The sequence below is a fragment of the Alosa sapidissima genome, chromosome 14 (assembly GCF_018492685.1).
Source record: "Alosa sapidissima isolate fAloSap1 chromosome 14, fAloSap1.pri, whole genome shotgun sequence".
Classification (NCBI taxonomy): domain Eukaryota; kingdom Metazoa; phylum Chordata; class Actinopteri; order Clupeiformes; family Clupeidae; genus Alosa; species Alosa sapidissima.
In genome coordinates this window covers 12740553-12758052 of record NC_055970.1, presented here as the reverse complement: position 1 = coordinate 12758052, position 17500 = coordinate 12740553, and the positions used below count along the sequence as shown (strand labels likewise).

At 44.9% G+C, this 17500-nt stretch overlaps 2 protein-coding genes and 1 long non-coding RNA gene across 7 annotated transcripts in view; 1 reads left to right on the top strand and 2 right to left on the bottom strand.

Annotated features, from left to right (window-relative positions):
• Positions 1-1410, bottom strand: part of igfbp7 (insulin-like growth factor binding protein 7) — a 6600-nt gene extending 5190 nt beyond the window's left edge. Inside the window, exon 1 of the mRNA XM_042060948.1 lies at positions 871-1410. Within this exon, the coding sequence (XP_041916882.1) occupies positions 871-1294 (424 nt within the window). The 5' untranslated portion in view covers positions 1295-1410. The remainder of the gene's footprint in view (positions 1-870) is intronic.
• Positions 1411-4949: 3539 nt separating this feature from the next.
• The window catches only part of LOC121681282 (cytochrome c oxidase assembly protein COX18, mitochondrial), a 19939-nt gene continuing 7388 nt past the window's right edge, over positions 4950-17500 (bottom strand). For 4 of the 5 annotated variants that reach the window (XM_042060930.1, XM_042060931.1, XM_042060928.1 and 1 more), the window contains exons 4-7: positions 16987-17153; positions 12490-12602; positions 9537-9644; positions 4951-5825 (exon numbers count right to left, since the gene is read on the bottom strand). In XM_042060930.1, coding sequence (XP_041916864.1) covers positions 5658-5825; positions 9537-9644; positions 12490-12602; positions 16987-17153 — 556 coding nt within the window. In that variant the 3' untranslated portion in view covers positions 4951-5657. Of the gene's footprint in view, positions 5826-9536; positions 9645-12489; positions 12603-16986; positions 17154-17500 lie in introns of all 5 variants that reach the window. The other variant, XM_042060927.1, reaches the window with a different exon arrangement.
• LOC121681304 overlaps positions 8452-17500 on the top strand; it is a 10803-nt gene continuing 1754 nt past the window's right edge. Inside the window, exons 1-2 of the long non-coding RNA XR_006022065.1 lie at positions 8452-8513; positions 9353-9357. This is a non-coding gene — a long non-coding RNA (uncharacterized LOC121681304). The remainder of the gene's footprint in view (positions 8514-9352; positions 9358-17500) is intronic.

Genomic DNA, 17500 nt, shown 5'->3' with positions numbered 1-17500 from the left:
GCTCATGCATGTGTGTGTGTGTGTGTGTGTGTGATGGCACACTGTCCCGCCTTTGTTAATCTACATCCCAGCACTCTGAACACAACGGCTCTGGCTTAAACCAACACTACAGTGTGTGTGTGTGTGTGTGTGCGGGAGAGAATGTTTGATCTGGATCTATCCTCTTTCACACACACAAATCCCCCTGTCTGACTCGGAATGCCAGACATGTCCGATCAGGGCACGCAAAAGCATACCCCTTCCACAATGCTCCCAGCTCTCTGGTGTGTGTGTGTGTGTGTGTGTGTTTTACCTCATCACTCTGTCATGTTGGACTGAATGCAAATCTTAGTTGTCAGCTCTAATCAAGTTCCAGCCTTAGGCACATTCTCCAGCTTACAGTATATAAACCCTGAGGCTACAGCTTTCTGACACGCACGCACGCACGCACGCACACACACACACACACACACACACACACACACACACACACAGTACACAGGTACCAGCAGGTGTGTATCCTTTCAGACGCCCCCCCCCCCCCCCCCATCTCTCTCTCTCTCTTACACACACACACACAGAAAATACATACTGAAATACCAGCCAACTGTGCCAATAGGCTACCCCTCTGAAGCTCAATTCCGTTTTTGTAACCCTGGCTCATAAAAAATAAGATTGTGTGTATGTGTGTGTTACTCAGTCCAATAAGTCATCATAAGAATACAGCCTATCTATGCCTTCTGAAGTATTTCGGACATCATAACTCATGTAGCGCGGGGTATTAAAGCGCTGTATCGCTGCATAAATGTAATGCACGAGGGAGTGCATTTCCCACTGATTCTGCTCCATAGCGCGCACCGCGCAGGCTTGGAGGATCTCGCTCGCACTTACCCTGTGCGCACATGCCCTTGTTCTGCACGGCGATCTCGGGCTTCCCGTCCTTCACTGCCTTCTGGCTCGCGGCGCGGAGGTCACAGCCAGTCACGTAGTTAATACCGTCGGTGCCACATACCGGGTAGTTGCTTTTGCACACGCACGTGCCCAATTTACTCTTCTTGTCTGTGTCACTCTTCACACACTCGAGACCGGGCGCGCAGCGCTTGGCGGATGATCCTCGGCCCCCGCAGGCATCTCCCGGGCCCGCGGCGCAAACGGAGCAGCAGCCGCACGAGTCCATCACGGTACCGGCAGTGCAGCCATCAGCAGGCAGTGGCGCGCACTTCTCCGGGACACATTCACCACAGCTGCGCGTAACGCGCGTCGATGATGCGGTTAAAACCGACAGCACGAGTACAAGAACGGAAAAAGTTAACATCTTTGGTTTATTTTATGTTCGTCTCCTTGCAACGCTACTGTTAAACCGTTACAAGCTCGAGCTCACTCTGCGACTGACGCACTGTGTATCACCACAGCCTGATAGCGCGCGACCCCGCCCTGGAAAACTTGAAGCTGAAAAACAGCTTGAACTTTCACATTCGCCTCGAGCGACTTTAAGTTCCTCACGGAGCTTCAACTTCAACATCAACATGGAACGACATACGAGAATTCTTCAGGTCGTTACCTCTCATCATACACTTTGATCGTTTAGATATAACTTACTCCCTTAGTATGAAAGATATTTTTTCTATTATGAAAACCATGAAAAGAAATCCCTTGAATATGTAGTTAATTAATTTCTTTATTTTGCAAGCAATTTTTCATTCACAAGCAAAAATGGCAAAAATCGCAGCCTTCTTTGCCCTTATTTTCTTTACAAATGGATACACTTGTGAATACTTTACAGGTAGTTCGAAACAACTCAAAAAATGATAGGCTGTTGTGTCTTATTAGCACAGCACTTAACAGATAATCTGCTTTCTCTTTACATAATTGATCTTTTTTGTACTTATTGTTTGTGTGTGTGTGTGTTGTATTTTTTATTGCATTATTATTATTACTGTCTGTTTTTTTTTGTACTGTCTAATGTATATGTATTGTGCTGAATTGTTCAATAAAGCAATACAAAAATAACTCTCATCCTACACGGGTGGACTGGACCGAGTATATTAGGGCTAGGGTTGCAACATTCTGGGAGTTTTCAAAGTTGGAAACTTTCCATGGGAATTAACGGGAATTAACGAAAATTAATGGGAATAAACTGGAATTTTTAACATAGCAAGTTAGTCTATAACAGGAACTTAAATGTAGTGGACAAAACCCCAACTTGCAGCATAATATTAGTTAAAACAACCTGATTTAATGCAATTTCAGTCGAATTTCTACCCTGCACATACGTCAATCACATGCACACAGCAATCAGCGGCTATTAGACATAAAGGAAGTGCGTTCATTTGCATCGGAAAAAATCCCAGTGAAAACGTCATTTTATGTGGGAATAACTGGTGTGAAACTGGGGGAAGTTTGTGAACAGAGTTGCCCAGTTATGGGCTCGTTGTCACTTTTGTCCACATCCAAATGTGTGTACGTCATTTTGCATAAAAACTCTAACGGGCTAATAATAACCATATGCTTATATTCAGTGTTCGAATTATACGATGAGCTTCGGGGGGTATACCGCTATTTCGACTGGTGACGTCACTCTCGATTTTATATAGGCTTATGATTTTACACTTGTGGTTCACAGTGAGTTTTTCTTCGAAATATAGATCATATGACCGTGGCTGGCTGGCCGACAAGTTAAAAGAAACTAATCGTACTAGCAAGCACAATTTACCTTACACGTTATGGGAAGGGTTGGATTTGGGTATACACTGTTTCAAGGTGCGCCCAGTGCGTAAAATTGCGCGCCACAGTCAAATATGTTTTGGTGCAGTGCAAACATGGAAATGCCTACAGAGCAATAGCACGGAAATGGCAAACATACAACTTAAATTTAAGACCCAGAATTGTTTACAGATAGGCCACAGAAAGTCTCCAGTTTATTGCCAAGTTCCTAGCCTAATACAAGACCAGACTTTGGTTCATTTGATTTGTTTTTCTTGGATAGCCTAAGCCTGCCAAACATCAAGCAAATAAAAAAATGACTTCACGTTGTTTAGCCTAGGCATTTCATATCATGTAGGGCCATCCTATATCATTTAAATGTATAGTCTGGAATCGAACCATTCACCTTGCTTAATCCAAGGGGCGGGCAGAGAATTGTCTTTCAAACTGCCTAGGCATGCAATAGGCCAGTGCTATGACCATATACGTATCCGGTCGGCAAAACGGCAAATACACCCTTCTTCGAAAGGAATGACTTAAGTGCATTGTTTGGCTCAACTTTCAAAGAAAAGCACAAGTCCAACTCCTCCAAAGTTGACGCCAACGCCGATTCAAACAACCGCTCTTCGTTCGCCATAGCCACCTTCCTTGTTGTTCACCGTCGCAGGACTGTCGTTATCCTGTTAAGCCCGCCTTAAGACTCTCTAACAAAATAGAGCGCTGTGATTGGATGACGTCCACGGCGTCAGCCAATAGAAATCCCTATGGTTTGATACTAGACGTACAGGCTGAGCAAATTAATTTGCTGCCGCTAGGGTGCGTCTAGATTTCTAGGCTAGTAGCCTAGTGCATTGTGCGGCTGGTGTTATATCACAAAACGTTTGTGCAGCAATATACGCTTTTAAGAAAGGCTGATCTCTAATAATGGGAACGAGGAAAGACATTTCACGTCCAATTGATTATTATATGTTCACGTAGCGTTTCAAACAAACTGCAGGTAACGTTGCAATTATGGGTGTATGGGCATTTGCGTAAAAAAAGATTGAGAATCACTAATCTACATGCGAAATACCCTGCATATTAGTGCATTCCCTATTGTTAAGACATTAAGAATGAAATTGCACAAAATGATAAATCGCCTCATTAAACCTCCCCCCGTGTCAGTATATCTATGGAACTCCTCCTATGGCGTGTGATTGTAGGCCTGATATTTAAGCTAAGCAGCAGCGATGGTCGTGGCCGCTGAGTGGAAGGGAGACCTACGGTTAAACCATAGCGATCTTGCTACTCAATGTTTTTCTAAGGTTGGCTATCACTATGTTACAAAGGCAGTGAAATATTAGACAAATGTATGACCAGTTGGCCACTGCTTGTTAACCCATTCGTATCAGGCTTTTGCAGCCTACACTGTGCATTTGTTTTAATTCGTCAGTATTATATCATAGCAAACAACATAGTCTGAACGTACCAGAGAAATGGTACAGCCCAATGGGGGTGAGGGTTTGAAAATCGTATTTCATTAGATTATATCCTGAATTGTTGGTATGTGGTGGTAATACTGCATTTAATTACATGCAATGTTGGATAACATTACATTTTATTAAAAAAAAAATTCAGTACCCCCCAAACTATTATTTTCATCCCTTTTGGGAGGGTCCAAGTCTCATCTAGGCCTAATACCCCCGTAATTCGAACCATGCTTATATTGCCTGTCTGATTAAGCTTGACAACTTTATAAATAATTATAATCTATGAGGTTTGGGGTGTTATGTTGTGTCATTTTTTAAAATATATATATTTGAATATTTTCTGGGATTCTGAGTGTCAATGTTCCAACCAATCAGATTTTGTTGAGTGGAGCGGTGTATCTTTGGCAGTTCAGTGGTTTCAGTGTTGCTAGCTTAGCATGCTAGTAAACCATAGGTATAGAGCAGGGGTCTTCAACGTTTTTCACACCAGGGACCCCCAAACTGATGGAGAGCTGGAGCAAGGAACCCCCCTACTATATATATGCCATACAAAATAAAAAAATGGTCTAATCAACCAAAGATTTGCGACCCCCCTGCAGTAGCCTACCTCCGCGGACCCCCTGTTGAAGACCTCTGGTACAGAGTGTACACTGTACTTTACTACTGTAAAGGGCGACGAAAGCTGTGGCTGTGACCAGGGGTGTAGTGGTAAAATAAGAGGTGGTTACACTATGAATTCTGTGATCATGGTAAGGTGGACTGCGCCATGCGGTATCAGATTTTTTTTTTAAAGGCACTCAGGACATAATAGAATGTGATTTTTGCAGGTTAAATGTTGCAGTTAGTGAATAAAATCTTTTGAGGTGGATAAACTTTAATAAGAGGTGAATAAACTATTTCTAAAATGTCAGAGGTGGTTAATCTGTGTATACTTGCGTTTAGCCTCCACTACAGCCCTGGCTGTGGCTGTGACTGTGTGTGTGTGTGTGTGTGTGTGTGTTCAATGAGGTCAGAACAGAACACACTCCATTCCCAGCTTCGGCTCTTTATTTTAACAGTCTGTCAGGATGACCTGGCACATCCAGTGGACAGCTATACACCATCAGCATTCTCCTACACAAATACACACAACGTTAAATACTCTCAAAGTCACAGCCAACACTATTCATTAGATCACTTTATAAATACCATTCAGGTGAGAATATGACCAGGTCAAGCTCAAGCATGAGTCCAAGCTCTCTGTGTGTGTGTGATGGAAAGAGTGTGTGTGTGTGTGTGTGTGTGTAAGTACACATGCACCATGTGGACAGTCCAGACCGTTCTATTCCTCTGCTAGTCTGGTTGACTGGATAGTCTGTAGCAGTCCTGGGGGGTCACAAGAAGTCTGTAGTGGCCTGTGGAGGTCTGTAGCAGTCCTGGGGGTCACTATGGGGGTCCTGGTGGATCACTAGAGTCCTGGTCCTGGTGGATCATTAGAGATCTGTGGGGGTCCTGTGGGGGGTCACCCTACTTCAGGTATTTCCTGACGGCAGCAGCAGCCAGGTCCCTGTAAGGCATATCGGAGTCACCCCGCGATGGCGGAATACGGCAGAGTCGTCGGAAACGAGGGGACCGCAGCAAAAGGTTGTGGCCCAAACCGACCAGGCTAGAGCTTAACCAGTACACCGCCATGGACTAGAGAGAGAGAGAGAGAGAGAGAGAGAGAGAGAGGGAGAGGGGGGGGGGGGGGGGGGGGAGAGGGAGGGGGGGGGGGAGAGGGGGGGTGAGACAGAGAGAGAGGGAGAGAGAGGGAGGGGGGGGGAGAGGGAGAGAGAGGGGGAGATGGGGAGAGGGGGGGGGAGAGAGAGGGAGAGAGAGGGAGGGAGAGAAAGAGAGGGGGGGGTGAGACAGGGAGAGACAGAGGGGGGGGAGAGAGAGAGAGGGAGAGAGAGGGAGAGGGGGGGGAGGGAGAGAGAGAGAGAGAGAGAGAGAGAGAGAGAAAGAGGGAGATGGGGAGAGAGAGAGGGGGGAGGGGGGGAGAGGGGGGGGAGAGGGAAAGAGGGAAAAGGGGAGGAGAGGGAGAGAGAGAGAGGGAGAAGGGGGGGAGGGAGAGAGAGAGGGAGAGGGGGGGAGAGGGAGAGAGAGGGGTGGGGGGGAGAGAGGAGAAGTAGAGGGGAGAGAAGTAGAGGGGGGGGTAGAGGGAGAGAAAGAGAGAGAAAAACGGTACAGAGTACAGAAAAGAGGAGGATGTTAATATTGTAGTGAAGGGTGGGGTGTGTCTTATAAATAAACGTTCAGCACACAAACAATGTTGCCAATGCCTCGTTTTAAATGTTAAGAACCTAATTACACACACAAATACACACACACACACACACATACACAAAGTTGGGGTCAGTAAAGCCCACTGCTTCACATACACATACAGTACACACACAGACACACACACACACAGTTGGGGTCAGTAAAGCCCTCCTCTCAGCTCTAACCGTACTAAGGCCTTCCTCATCAGACACACACACACACACACACACACACACACACACACACACAACAGTACAGTAAAGACACACACATACAACACGTACACATACAGTACAAAGATGTACACATACAGTACATACACACACACACACATACACACACGTACACATATAGTAGAAACACAAACACACGTGTACACATACAGTACAGACACACACACACATAAAGTACAAACATGCACGCATGCACGCACACACACACACACACACACACACACGTACAAATACAGTACAGACACACACACACGTACAGTACAGACACACATACAAACACACATGTCCCATATAGTACAGACCCACACACACACACACACGTACACATATAGTAGAAACACACACGTACACATACAGTACAGACACACACAAACACACACATACACATACAGTACAGACACAGACACACCACACACCACACACACACATACATATAGCACAGACACACACACAAACATACACACACACACACAAAAGTACAAACACACACCGAACACACACACACACGTACACATACACACACGTTACACATATAGTACAGACACACACACAAACACACATGTCCCCATATAGTACAGACCCACACACACACTTGTACACATATAGTAGAAACACACACACACACACACACACACACACACACACACACACACACACACTACAGTACAGACACACACACACATATAGTATAGACACACACACACACATAATAGTACAGACACAGACACACACACACACACACACACACACACACACACACACACACACACACATACAGTACAGACACACACACACACACACATAGTACAGACACACACACACACACACACACACACATGTACACATATAGTACAGACACACACACACACGTACACATATAGTACAGACCCCCCCCCCCCACACACGTACACATATAGTACAGACACACACACACACACACACACACACACATATAGTACAGACACACACACACACACAGTACAGACACACACACACACACATATAGTACAGACACACACATGTACACATATAGTACAGACACACACACACACGTACACATATAGTACAGACCCCCACACACACACATATAGTACAGACACACACACACACACACACACAAACACACATGTACATATATAGTACAAACACACACACACACACACACACACACACACACGTACGTACACATACACACACGGGCTGTCATTTTACGTTCGAAAATCGATTGCACAATCGATTGGACCAACCAACACAAGTTTCGAAAACTAAAATAGGGAATCTTTAACCAAATAGGGATTTTAACCAAATATTAAAATATAATATATAATAAAAATATATAAAGAAAATAAAGAATTCCGAAAGTGCAGTACTCATTGCGAAAGCTAAAAAGAAAATTCCCACCAATTTTACACACCGGAAACAGCTGTTTTGCCAAAATGGAGGACAACACGATCAACCTGTGCGACATGAGAGAGAGACGAGTAATGAGCCCTAATAACTTGAGGAGTTCGATATGGAAGCATTTCGGGTTTTGGGGTAGATGAAAACTATGAAGAAGGACAAAGCGGTATGCAAACTGTGCGGTTGTGAGTTCCTACGTAGCCTAGGCGAAATTTGTTTGACATTTCTAATCGTAAACACAGCCACGTTGAAGCCTGCAGTAGTTTTTCACTGATGTTATGGCAGTCCACTCTGCTTATTGTTTTTCGAGAATGTTGCACTCCTGTTTGTCATTGTGCACGAAACTTCACACCAATAAATCATCAGAAATATTGCTGGCTGGTGCGTCTTCAAGCGCCCTCTTTACGTTCGTCCTAATGGCTGTTAGTTGTCCGTGGATTGGCCTGTATTTGCCGTTGAAAATTGAAACGTCTTTATTTTACAATCGATTCAATAAACACTTGTCTCAAAAATCGAACAGGATTTTTTTACAAAAGTGACAGCCCACACATTCAGTATAGACACACATTAACACACACACACGTAAACATATAGTACAGACACACACACAAGCATACTCACACACTCACACACTTACAATCAAAACACACACTGACACACACAGGCACATGCACACTTGAACACAAACGCACATGCTTACACACACTTACAGACAAAGGCACACACACATACACACATTCAGACACACTTAGACACTCACACACACAAACAAACATGCACATACAGTACAAACAAACATGCTTACACATACACACTCACACACTTACAAATACAAACACACACACACATACACATACAGTACAGACAAACAGACACACACACACACACACACACAGGCACACTGTAGTGACCACACTCACCACGTGAGACCAGCAGGCCAAACTGATTTGAAACAGATTCCATTACTTATCTGGAGCTCGAAAATAGACGCAAAACCAAGGATCCATTCATGAGTTTGTGTGTGTGTGTGTGTGTGTGTGGAAGCATCACATGTGTGTTGTGTGATGCAGGTTTGTTGAATCTGGGAGTTGTTATATAAAGTCTAAGTGTGTGAGGGTAGACAAAACACCAGCACAACCGTGCGCATGTCAGCAGTTATCTCCCTCACACACACACACACACACACACACACACACACACACACACACACACACACACGTGAGTGCTTCCATGTATATATATGTGTGTGCATGAAACGAAAAGATTTTTGACTTATATAACTAGATATGGTCCAAGGCAAGATTGTGTTTTTGAGCGCGTGTGTGTGTTTGTGTGTTAAACATTCTTACAGCCTCTCCAGTGCAACCAGCTTACACACACAATCACATGTGCAGAAAAACAATTGCATGTCATCAGACCTGACCTCACAGAAAACTGTGTGTATGTGTGTGTGTGTGTGTGTACTCACTGAAGGTACTGTGGCTGCTATGGGGATCATGAGTATGGAGATTCCTCTGATGAAATTAGTGACGTACTTCTGCACCTTAGACGCCTCCAGCCTCCGGAGAGCAAAGATCTGCAGAGAGAGAAAGAGAGAGAGAGAGAGAGAGAGAGAGAGAGAGACTTTTTGACTTTTAAAACCCCTTTTATTGAACCATTGCATGGATCAAAAACCACCTTAAAACACTACAGTATAACCCCCCCCCCCCACACACACACACACACACCCCAGTCCCCATGACATCACCACATAAATGCCAAGGCCCCATCAATAATGGAGACCAGACCCTAGTCAGTACACCATTTCTGTGAGAAATGATCCACACTGTCTGAAACTTTAAAAAAAGCATATTCAACCCTAACCCTTGATTCCACCAAAGCTTTAAACATGTCCACAAGGTTGACAATCTGGCCCTCCTCCTCCAACCGATTCCCCTTCCATATTGCCAGTTTTGCTTGGCCAATCAAGAAGTTCATGAAGGTGCACAGTTCCCTTTTGTTTTTGGAGTATTTAACCCCAAGGATGAACAGTTCCTTTGAGAAAGTGAACCCCAACCTCTGGCCCACTCCCTCCAACAACTGAAAAAGGGACAACAATTTCAGACAGTCACAAAAAACATGAAACACTGAATCAGGTACATTACAGACACTACATAAAGGTGAGAGATCATGCCTGAACTTGACGACAAAGACCTTTGTGGCCATGACACAGTGAAGTACCCGCCACTGAAGGTCCCCAGACCTTTTTGGTATGGGGGGCTTGTACAGTACCCTCCATGATGGTGACAGATCTTCACTGCCCCCAAAATGACCCCTCCATTTTGTGTCAACCCTCCCCTTAAGCACATTAGCATTAGCAGATTTCACAATGGCATTATACAACATCTTTCTGTCCATTGATGTAAAATGTATATCAAGCATCCCCTTAAAAGAAAGCAGTGTCCCTGTAGAGGCGTATGTGGGGCTTTTAGGGGTAATATGTAAATCCGGAAAAGGGACCTCAAAAGGGCCCCCATCCAGAACATGATTGATGAACCTTAATAGAGAGTCAGGAAGACCTGCCTTCAGGCTTCTCAATATGCCCTCCACTACCCTTTCTGACCTGCAGCCCAAAGAGGACACCAGGTCAAGGACAGAGCGCCAATGTCTATCAGCGAGGTTCAGCAGGTGGCCCAGTGTTGTAATTTTTGCCCCAGTGAAAGAGACACAATGTTTCTTGATATGTCACCCTCCATTGTCCAGAAAGGATTAAAGAACAAAGGTTCATTGAGGCCATAATGCTCTGAACGTGACACCCTAAAGTGTCCCCAGGCCTCAAAGACTGAGCTATAGAAACTTGTTGGCTCAGTTTGAGTTTGAACAGTGGCAGTGTGTGGCACCAGGAACAGCTGTCGATCCAAACGCATCTCAGTCCTGGTTCTCAGCATTGCCAGACCGAAATCCACCCATGGTAGATCAGTCCCGTATAGCAGCTTCTGGGCGGACTGCAGCCTCATTGCCTTAACCTTACTGGCCAGATGGATGAGCCCCTGCCCCCCCTCAGCTAGGGGTAAGTAAAGGACTCCTGGAGGTAGCCAATGGTTCCCATCCCAGAAGAAGTTTACAAAGCTTTTCTGTAAGGAGGCGACAAGCTCAGCTGGCGGGTTAAACACAGTCAATCTATGCCACAGCATGGACGCTGCCAAATTATTGACTACCAACACCCGCCCTCTGAACGACGGTCGAATCCATTCCCACCTCAGCAACCTCCCCAGCACCTTATCAGCCAGCCCTTCCCAGTTCCTCTGGATGTACTGCTCTGTGCCGAAGAAGACTCCCAGGATCTTAAGCCCGTCCCTGCCCCACTGACAGTGCACGGGTAAGTGTGGCACTGCCACGCCCTGCCACCGCCCTAGCAACAGGGACAGACTCTTCCCCCAGTTCACTCTTGCAGAGGTGCCCCTTTGAAACAGGTCCAGACAGGCCAACAGAGAGAGAGAGAGAGAGAGAGAGAGAGAGAGAGATTATGGGAGGGTGAGAGAGAGAGAGAGAGATGATGGGAGAGAGAGAGAGAGAGAGAGAGAGAGAGAGAGAGAGAGAGAGAGAGAGAGAGAGAGAGAGAGAGATTATGGGAGGGTGGGAGAGAGAGAGAGAGAGAGAGAGGATGAGGGAAAGAGAGTTGGATGAAAAAGGGAGTATAGTAAAGAGAAACATGAGAAGAGCAGAGAGGGGAAAAAAGAGTGAGAGAAAAGAGGAGCAGAGAGGGGAAAAAAGAGTGAGAGAAAAGAGAAGAGGAGCAGAGAGGGGGGAAAAGAGTGAGAGAAAAGAGGAGCAGAGAGGGGAAAAAAGAGTGAGAGAAAAGAGAAGAGGAGCAGAGGGGGGGAAAAAGAGTGAGAGAAAAGAGAAGAGGAGCAGAGAGGGGAAAAAAGAGTGAGAGAAAAGAGGTTAGAGATCTTGTTTCTGTAAAGAAAGGAAACGGGATCTGGGGTGGCAGACACATTAGTCAGGCGTGAACAATACACCAGCCTGTGTGTGTGTATGTGTGTGTGTCCTGTATCGTACAGAAGCTGTGAATACAGTCAGCATGCACACACACATGCACACGCACACGCACACACACACACAGAGTGAGAGAAATAAGATCTTTGTTTGTGCATTTCTTGGGTAAAATGTCATCCATTTATGTGATAAAGTTAGTGACTACAGGCACTAGTGTGTATGTGTGTGTGTGTGTGTGTGTGTGTGTGTGTGTGTGTGTGTGTGTGTGTGTGTGTGTGTGTTACCTCTGTGATGAGGATGAGGAAGTTGCTGTGTGTGTGTGTGTCTGTGTATGTGTGTCTGTGTGTGTGTGTGTGTGTGTGTGGTGTGTGTGTGTGTGTGTTACCTCTGTGATGAGGATGAGGAAGTTGCTGTGTGTGTGTGTGTGTGTGTGTGTGTGTTACCTCGGTGATGAGGAGGTTGGTGATTCCTAGGCTGACTGGCAGGACCCAGGTGTAGTCTGGTAGAGTGAGATCAGGAAACCAGAGGGCACCCCCTACTGCCAGCTCTTCACACACTGCACAGACGGACACATGGATGCACAGTCTGACATTAGCATCAGTACAACAAACACAAACATGCTGAACGGCCATGGATGCAGATGGTGGTTCTTGGATAAATAACATGTGTATTCAGAGTGCCAAATGGCTGTGTACCAATAGTGTACTGGCACTGGCAATAGCACTGGCTCCAGAAGTCACATGGCATTTTTGACACATAACACGCTAAGTATAAGTATAAGTATATATACTCTTTTGATCCCGTGAGGGAAATTTGGTCTCTGCATTTATCCCAATCCGTGAATTAGTAAAACACACTCACACACAGTGAGGTGAAGCACACACTAATCCTGGCGCAGTGAGCTGGCTTAGGTGCCTTGCTCAAGGGCACTTCAGCCGTTCCTACTGGTCGGGGTTCGAACCTGCAACCCTCCGGTTACAAGTCCGAAGCGCTAACCAGTAAGCCACGGCTGCCCCAATAGTGCAAAAAAATAGGACTAAACTAACCAGCAGATCTAAAAAAAGGGCTTTTTGCCTATAATGTGATATGTTATTGGCTGGGTTAAAAAAAAAACTTTGAAAATGTAATAACTGCAGCTAATTATGTAATAACATACTAATATCACTTTATTGAAGGTTTATTTACCTGGATATAAAGTGTCATCATGGCAGTGTACTAGTGCTCTTTCAAATAGTTTCTTAAAAACATGACGATACAAACACCCCTTCTCTCTCTCTCTCTCTCTCTCAGAGATAGCATTATTTATTATGACATTGTGATATCAGTCCTCAATTTCTATTTTTTCCCCCTGAATTTTTAGTCAACGATTCCCGGGACACCAAAACACCGGGTGGGTATGTAGCCCCACTAGCTCTTAACGGAAAATAAGCGCTTTGGCCCCGGGGACACTCCACACTGGGCCCCCGAAAGCTGAAAAATAATGTTTTCACTAAATAACTAGCGAACCGTTCTTAAAAATAAGAATATACAATGGCGATTTAGTTTTTAAGATGTTCTGTACACACATTAGCCTGTAGATGGTGGTGTTTAACGAGGGTTGCCGGCGAAGGATGATGATAAAATGCACACACACACACACACATAAATACACACACAGGCACACACATACAGGCATGCATGCATGCACACCCACACACATAAACACACACACACATGCACACACACACACGCGCACACACACACACGCATGCACACACACACACACAAACAAACGCTCACGTACACACAGGAAATTACTGTACACACGTGCTTGTGTGTTTGTCTGCGTATGTGTGTTTGTGCATATGCATGCATGCGTACATATGTCTACTGTGTGAGTATGTGTCATACGTATGATTACTGTGAATGTATGTGTGTGCGTGTGTATCTGTTTATGCACATGTGTGCACATGGAATGGGTTAACATGACCCCTGGAGGCAAACATACAGAAAAAATTGGTCATCCTAGGCCAGGGGTCGGCAACCCGCGGCTCCGGAGCCGCATGCGGCTCTTTGATCCCTCTGATGCGGCTCAGCTTTTGCAAATATTAATGAGTATTTAATTAAAATGTATTTTATTTTAGTTCATTTTCAAAATGTAATATTGTAGGTCTATCTGAGTAATTTAGCCTATATAACTTTCCACCTCACTTGACTCGTAACCGTAGCCTGCACTGTTACATTCGCGGTTTGTTGCCAAGTCAATATCAAACAAAATCACCGATTTCCCTCCATTTCAGTCAACGAGAACACTTTGTTATTGTTGATGTGTGCGCTTGCTGTAGGCTAGATAAGGAAAATGTCAAAAAGGAAACGTCAGCGACCACAGCTTGCGAGCGCGAACACAAGCGGGCTGAAATGGGAAAGTTTCCATCCGAAGACTAATTCTGAAAACGCGAAATGAACTGCCCGTTATATATCGCACACTGCAACGAGTTAGTATTGCTGTGTTAACCCTGTTCGGTTCCACTTGCATGTGAGAAATCTCTCACATATGAAAAATATAAAGACAAACCTGCGCTCACGTTTAAGGGCAATTTCGCGCAAAACTGTCACATCCATAACGCCAACACAATGCCATGGTATTTAGTGGTCGTTATGGATATGACAGTTTTGAGTGGAGTTGCCCTTAAATGGTGCCTCAATTCTTGCATGAAACTTCACCTCACTGAATATGAGCCAGCCAGACTCCAAGGCCATCACCAAATCTAATATCTGGTATGCCTAATGTTCAATTTTGCCCATGACATGTCAACGAAAATTGAGTGTTGTGTTATTAACTATGATGCATACCATAGCCTACAGTACATGGGAAGCCTAAGGCCTATACTTCTGTCATTCCACTTTACATTTCAAGTTACTTGCACATTAGGCCTACTTTTAAAACGAGTAGAAAATGTATTTAAAAATTCTCTGTTGAATGAAAGTAACTGTACATTAAATATCCAAACTTTTTTTTGTAACCGTCTTTATGTGGCTCTTCTGAGATAAAAAAAAAAAAAAAATTGGTAAAAGTGGCTCTCAGCGGGGGGGGGGGGGGGGCTACAGATCAAAACGAAAAACGATGGTTCCATGCTATCCATGTGGGGTTACATGCCCACCAAGTTTCGTGTACCCCGGTCTTTCAGTGTCCCAGGAATCCTTGTTGGTGTATGGTCACTAAATGTACACATAAATCATTTTATTGTAAGGCCCCCCATGAATGAAAGTTCACAAAACTTGGCATGCATTCGGAAGGTGTCATAATGATCCTACACTTTCAATTTCGTGCAGTTTTGACCATGTCAGCCAGAGATATTGTGATGAAAACACCTAATTTTTTGCTTTTTAATTTTTAACTAGGCGCTATACATGAAATAAGTGGTAATGGGATGGGTTGACATGCCCCCTTAAGACCAACATACAAAAAAAGGTGGACCTCCTAGGTCCTATGGTTCTCGAGATATTCACAGAAAACTGTCTCCGGCCACCTACAGGCCAGTTTGTGTATAGTAACATAAATTAATTTATTGTGTGGCCCCCCATGAACGGAATTCCACGAAACTTGGTGTGCATTCAGAGGGTGTCATAATGATCCTACACTTCCAATTTCGTGCAGTTTTGACTATGTTAGGTCACAGGTACCTGCGATTACAACACCTCATTTTTACTTTTTTGTGTTTAACTAGGTGGCGCTATACATGAAATGAGTGGTTATGGAATGGGTTGACATGGCCCCTTGAGATCAACATACAAAAAAAATGGTCCTCCTAAACCCTACGGTTCTCGAGATATTCACAGAAAACTGTGTCGGCCCTACCCTCCTTTCGGGGGGTCCAGTCCAGCGGGGGGGCTACAGATCAAAACGAAAAACGATGGTTCCATGCTATCCATGTGGGGTTACATGCCCACCAAGTTTCGTGTACCCCGGTCTTTCAGTGTCCCAGGAATCCTTGTTGGTGTACGGTCACTAAATGTACACATAAATCATTTTATTGTAAGGCCCCCCATGAATGAAAGTTCACAAAACTTGGCATGCATTCGGAAGGTGTCATAATGATCCTACACTTTCAATTTCGTGCAGTTTTGACCATGTCAGCCAGAGATATTGTGATGAAAACACCTAATTTTTTGCTTTTTAATTTTTAACTAGGCGCTATACATGAAATAAGTGGTAATGGGATGGGTTGACATGCCCCCTTAAGACCAACATACAAAAAAAGGTGGACCTCCTAGGTCCTATGGTTCTCGAGATATTCACAGAAAACTGTCTCCGGCCACCTACAGGCCAGTTTGTGTATAGTAACATAAATTAATTTATTGTGTGGCCCCCCATGAACGGAATTCCACGAAACTTGGTGTGCATTCAGAGGGTGTCATAATGATCCTACACTTCCAATTTCGTGCAGTTTTGACTATGTTAGGTCACAGGTACCTGCGATTACAACACCTCATTTTTACTTTTTTGTGTTTAACTAGGTGGCGCTATACATGAAATGAGTGGTTATGGAATGGGTTGACATGGCCCCTTGAGATCAACATACAAAAAAAAATGGTCCTCCTAAACCCTACGGTTCTCGAGATATTCACAGAAAACTGTGTCGGCCCTACCCTCCTTTCGGGGGGTCCAGTCCAGCGGGGGGGCTACAGATCAAAACGAAAAACGATGGTTCCATGCTATCCATGTGGGGTTACATGCCCACCAAGTTTCGTGTACCCCGGTCTTTCAGTGTCCCGGGAATCCTTGACGGAAATTTGGACATGCGAAAAAAAAAGAAAAAAAAAAGACTAAACCTATATGCTTCGCTGCGCGGCGGTCATACAGAGAGAGAGAGTGTGTGTGTGTGTGTGTGTGTGTGTGTGTGTGTGTGAGCGTGTGTGTGTTAGTGTGAGCGTGTGTGTGTGTGTGTGTGTGTGTGTACCTGAAGGTGAGTGTGAGGCTCCGAGGCTGAGGTTGCGTAGTGCAAGGGACATGCACACCCACATAGGCAGCTGCACCCACACCAACACACTGGCCTTAAACGGGTGGCAGTTATCCCGCACATACAGCTCCGACACTATACGCTTCAGATTCCTCTTAAACTGGTACCTACACACACACACACACACACACACACACACACACACACACACACACAGGAACACAGTTATCACGCACGTACAGCTCCAACACTATCTGCGTCAGATTCCTCTTACACTGGTACCTACACACACACACACACACACACACACACACACACACACAGGAACACAGTTATCATGCACGTACAGCTCCAACACTATCTGCGTCAGATTCCTCTTAAACTGGTACCTACACCTACACACACACACACACACACACACACACACACAGGAACACAATTATCCCGCACATACAGCACTAACATGCGGTCTCTTTATAGGGACCTCACACCAAGCAGACAGTCGGAGGTCTGA